General features: G+C 42.0%; 2 protein-coding genes across 2 annotated transcripts; both read right to left on the reverse strand.

Moving 5' to 3' along the window:
* Positions 1-232: 232 nt before the first annotated feature.
* Positions 233-685, reverse strand: LOC141664680 (uncharacterized). The gene has a single exon (XM_074470635.1). The coding sequence runs from the start codon at positions 683-685 to the stop codon at positions 233-235; it is 453 nt and encodes a 150-aa protein (XP_074326736.1).
* A 2,219-nt stretch (positions 686-2,904) lies between these two features.
* On the reverse strand, positions 2,905-3,354 carry LOC141664681 (uncharacterized). The gene has a single exon (XM_074470636.1). The coding sequence runs from the start codon at positions 3,352-3,354 to the stop codon at positions 2,905-2,907; it is 450 nt and encodes a 149-aa protein (XP_074326737.1).
* Positions 3,355-4,840: the final 1,486 nt, after the last annotated feature.

Here is a 4,840-nt window from a genome sequence, read left to right on the forward strand (position 1 = left end):
TATTTTTTCCTATCCGAACCATCTTTTCTGAATGACCCACGTACAATTCCACTTCTTCGGTCTCCGCGGCGGGTTCGGCGATCGGGCTCGAGAGATCGGCCCCAAATTTCTCCAACTCAATGTTCAATATTTCCCGGCTTCCGCTGGGTTCAGACTCTGCCCGCTTCCTCTTCCTGGTTCCGTCCGGTCCTTCATATTCCTGATCCTTCTCAAGGTCTTCGAGCATTATGATTCAGGCGGTTTTCTGATCGCCCCTCATTTCTCCTACCCCTTTTTCAATGAGGAACTTGAGTTTAAGGTGGGGTATAGACTTCACTGCTTCAAAGGTCGATAAGAAGGGCCTGCCAAATATTGCATTATACGGGCTTTCGATCCGAACTACATAGAACTTCACCAGCTTTTCGACGGTATATGGCAACTTGCCTAGGAGGACCGGTAGAGTAATCGTTCCTTCGAACTGAATGGGATGCCCTCTGATGGCATAAAGGGGAGCCTCGTTGCAGGGCTCTAGTTGCTCTCTAGCCAAGTTCATCTTGCAGTAGGTTTTGTGGAACATTATATTGGCCGAGCTGCCTGTATCCACCATCACTTTCCATATCTTATTTTGCCCGATGATGGGATTGATGATTAGGGGGTCCTCGTGCGGGCGAATGACATCCTCGTAATCTTCAGTGCTGAAGGTCATGGGCATGTGGGGCTTTGCCTATCCGAATTGATACAGATTGTACACCTGTCGGGCATACTTCTTCTTTGCTGTCTTACTATCCTTATCGAGGATGCTTCCCCCATATATAGTTTTTACTTCGCCCCTTATCTTGTCCCTTCGCTCTGGGTCATCGGCCACTACCTCCTCCTCTTGGTTCTCCTTCGGCCCCAACTTATCTCTCAGATCTCGGACGAACTGATTAAGCTCGCCGTCTTTGATCATACGCTCAATGAGCTTTTTGAGGTGATAACACTCATCGGTGTTATGCCCCTTGTCCATGTGATAGTCGTAATACTTATCGGGATTTTTCTTGTGGTTCGGGACCTTCATCTTGGCGGGGCGAACAAATCCTGGCTTGCCCTTGATCTCATGGAGAATCTTGGAGATCGGCGCATTCAAAGGGGTGAATACGGCCGAATCTCTATCTCGACGCCTTTCGGCCCCACGATCCGTTTCTTTCCTTTCTTCTTTCCTGCTATCCCTTCGGTCAGATCCTGATCTTGAGCCCTCATATCTGTCGGCTCGCTTTGATCGGTCGTCTCTTCTTGAATCTTTATACCCCCCAATACTTTCCATCTTTCGGCGAATATTCTCGCCTCTTACATATATATCATTCAGGTATTTCGGGGGAAAATCGTAAAGAGATGAGCGAAGCTTTTTACCTTTATAGGGGTCCAGCCCCGCCGTTAGGAAGCCCATTGCTTTGATTTTGTCCAGGTTAGTAACCATCCCCGCTTCTTCCTTGAACCGAGCGAGATAATCCCCCAGCTCTTCATTCGCCTTCTGTCTGCAGTGGACCAGGGCTTCAGTATCCTTCGTCTTTCAGCATAAGTGCGAGTAGTACTTCAAGAACTTCCTCTTCAACTGCTCGTAGGAACCGATGGATAGGGGTTTTACGGACTTGTACCACATCGACGCAGACCCTTTGAGATAAGTCCTGAACATTTTGCACAACATAATATCATTGTGGCCCATCCCAACCATCAGGAGTTCATATTTTTCACAGTGGTCCTCGGGGTCTCCTTTCCTAATGAACTCGCTCATCATAGGGAATTGTCTCTCTTCGCCCGGGGGGCGGTATAGCTCGATTTCTTGTGTCACAACGGGTTCTCGATCGGGCCTTCTATCACCGAACAGGGCCTTCTCTAGGCGGTTGAGCCTGAGGCGGGATCCATCGGGCTCTTCATCTGAATCAGAAGAAAAGGGTTGTTTGGTCCTTTTCCTTCGGGGATGCAAATCAGAGTAAGACTCATCTTCTTCGTCATACACCCTATGTTCCCTTCTATCCTTATTCGTCCTTCCGGGCTCGTCGGCCCGCATCGCTTCCCTCAAAGTTCGTTCTTGCAGTTCAATTTCCTCCCTTTGCAGCAGCAGGGCCTTCAGCCGGAGCGCATCAGCTTCTCTTTTCTTGGCCCGCGCTTCCGCTTCCTTGTCAACTTGATCAATTTTGGCCTTGCCCTTCTCCGCGACTTTCTCTGCCCGGATCTTTAGGAGTAAGGCCTCTTCTTCAGGAGTTAGTGTAATAACCCCGTCCTCGTCCACTAGGGAAGACGGTTGTCCTTTGTCGGTAAAACCAGGCGGCGGTGAATGTTCATGAATTGTTTCTGTCATGGTCTCGTTCTTAGCTTGTAACTCTCGTATTTCCCACAGACGGCGCCAAATGTTAGGCTCAGATTCCTTCGGGAGTTTGAACAGGTTTCGGCTGCCTTGAAGGTGGCTTCGGCTTATACGTGAAAGTGAAGAGAATGCGAGGGTTTGTACCCCCGATTCACCTCCGGTGTGAGAATCAGAATCTGGTTGTAAGGGTAGGGTAACAATACAAGAAAAACAGAGTGTTTACGAGAATATGTGTATGTTTCGTCTTACTTCACAAGGGTTTTTATACCCAATTCTGCCTTGAATGTCTAGTCGTTACAAATCATTAAGGAGGGAGTGAAAAGGGGGTGTTATATCCCTTGTTCTTTCCAACGGCCTGCGAGTAGTGGGCTTTAGCCTGGGCTTCCGTGGCCTGAAGGTCCTTCGGCCCAGTACCTTAACCGCATATTGGGCATTCGTTCGGTGAGTCCTGTTGGGCCTATAATCAACAAATATATTTCTAATATTTGAACAAGTAAAATTGGACACAAACAGATGCAGATTATTAATATCACTGTTCAAATTATTACATCGCCCGTAAAGTTTTAGAATGCAGTAAAATATCAGACGGCCCCCGAATAATCAAACACCCCGTCAATCGTCACAAATTCCCCACAGTTATGAGGGTTATAATCACCAAAACCTAGATCAAACGAGTCAAAACCACAAACTCCATCTTCAAACTCCCACAACTCACTCAATTCAGACGACTCAGACATGACTCGAACCCCCTCAATTTCTACCTTTTCCAACGAGGATTTAGGTGGAGGAAGACCCAATTCATCATCAGAAGCATCTAGAAGGAACCCGAGCTCCGGCTGTGACTCACAAGAATATGAGGAGATATCAACGGCTGAGATTTCATTTTCAAAAGTCTCGAGGAAGTAGTCCAGATCAGAGTCGTTGTCTTGGATGTTGAAAAGGTCTTGTTTGAGTTTTTTTACGTCGGGGAGAGACATGCTTGACTCGTCTGAGTCGTGTCGGACTCGTTTCTTGCAACTCGGTGTTTCCATGACAGAGATAATTAAGGTATGTGGCGGGAAAATATGTTGATGTAGCGGTTGAAGGTGAGTTTGCCGTTGGGATATCATGAGGTGTGTGTACGTGTGAAGACTGAAGACACGAGTGCTATATATAGCTGATATTATGGCTTATTCGCGCCATAGGTTACACACTTAGAAAACTGTAATTAAAGTCTAAAAAATAATGGCACTTAGCAGAATCTAAAAAATTATTGTTCCATAAAATTCAATATATGAACATTGTTATGCTTGAATATATGTTCGTTTACGTGTAAACGGATTACAAAATTTATAGTTCTTTTATCCTAATTGAACAAAGTAAATTTTGTTTCCGTACCCAAAATGAAAAAAAAAATAGGGGTTAGACCTTGATTTTGCTGCTTACGGATCACAATTATGTTGTTTATGCCTTTGTTTAAAATTTTCTTATATTATTATATTACAAATTAGTAAGCGATTGATTTTTGAAAAAAACAAAATATTATTTTCAGATTAATTTTTTTATTTTTAGAGCTCAAAAGGCCTGAAAAGATGAAAATATCTGTGTATTATTTTTCTTTCTTTATTTTTATTGTGTATGAAGGGGCAGATTTTTCATTTTATGCTTTGATAGTATTATAAACAAGAAATGTGCTTTGAACATAGGATTTCCCTAGCAAAAACTTTCTAGAATGCCCAATGAAGTTAAGAATACGTAGCTGCTAAAAAATTAGAGGGAATTAATAATTAAACTCCAACAATTATTATTTAAATTCCAACTTTAATATTTTGATATTTTAATTACACATCTACCTATGATTTCCTTTTTTTTTTGCAGAAATCTACCCATGTTTTCTAAATAGTGGAATTCATTGATCTTATTTTTATCCTTGGTAGTTGTGTAATTTACAAATCTATTTAAGTTTAAGTTGTAATCTTTAAAGCTTATTTATCAATTTCCAAATTATATTTGATTTGGTAATTAACTCTCACATAAACGATACCTGCAAATATCCTCATTTAAAGTATAGTAATTGATAATGACAATAGTGTGACATAATCACAAGGCTGCGAAAAATACCGTAGTAATCCATCTAATTATCGCATTGATGAGTCGACATAGCCCTTTACAAGCAAATAATGGGTTAAAGTTACAGTTTTTCTAGTCTAATGTACTATCACATTTATTTTGTGTGTTTTGTAGAGTTCCAAACCAGCCTGCCGCCTTGATCATCGGTGAATTGATATTCTGAACACGTGTGTACGGGGGCTCAGGGCTTAGATGTATTAAATTAAAAATTTATTGCAGAGACTAATTTATAAAACGTGTTATCTAATCTAGATGAAAATTACTAACTTCAAAATTAGTATAAAAATTGAGAATGTTATCTAATGGTATATATTTATAAGGAGATAGACCTCATAAGGGAGTGGCATGCAACAAGCAGATTTTTAGCTGTTAGATCAATTATTGGTTGTGATCAGATAAATAGTTACA

Source organism: Apium graveolens, chromosome 6 (assembly GCF_009905375.1).
Source record: "Apium graveolens cultivar Ventura chromosome 6, ASM990537v1, whole genome shotgun sequence".
Lineage (NCBI taxonomy): Eukaryota > Viridiplantae > Streptophyta > Magnoliopsida > Apiales > Apiaceae > Apium > Apium graveolens.

Bases quoted from the DNA above. Each gene is read 5' to 3' on its own strand.
- LOC141664680 (XM_074470635.1), bottom strand. From the start codon at position 685: ATGACCTTCAGCACTGAAGATTACGAGGATGTCATTCGCCCGCACGAG.
- LOC141664681 (XM_074470636.1), bottom strand. From the start codon at position 3,354: ATGGAAACACCGAGTTGCAAGAAACGAGTCCGACACGACTCAGACGAG.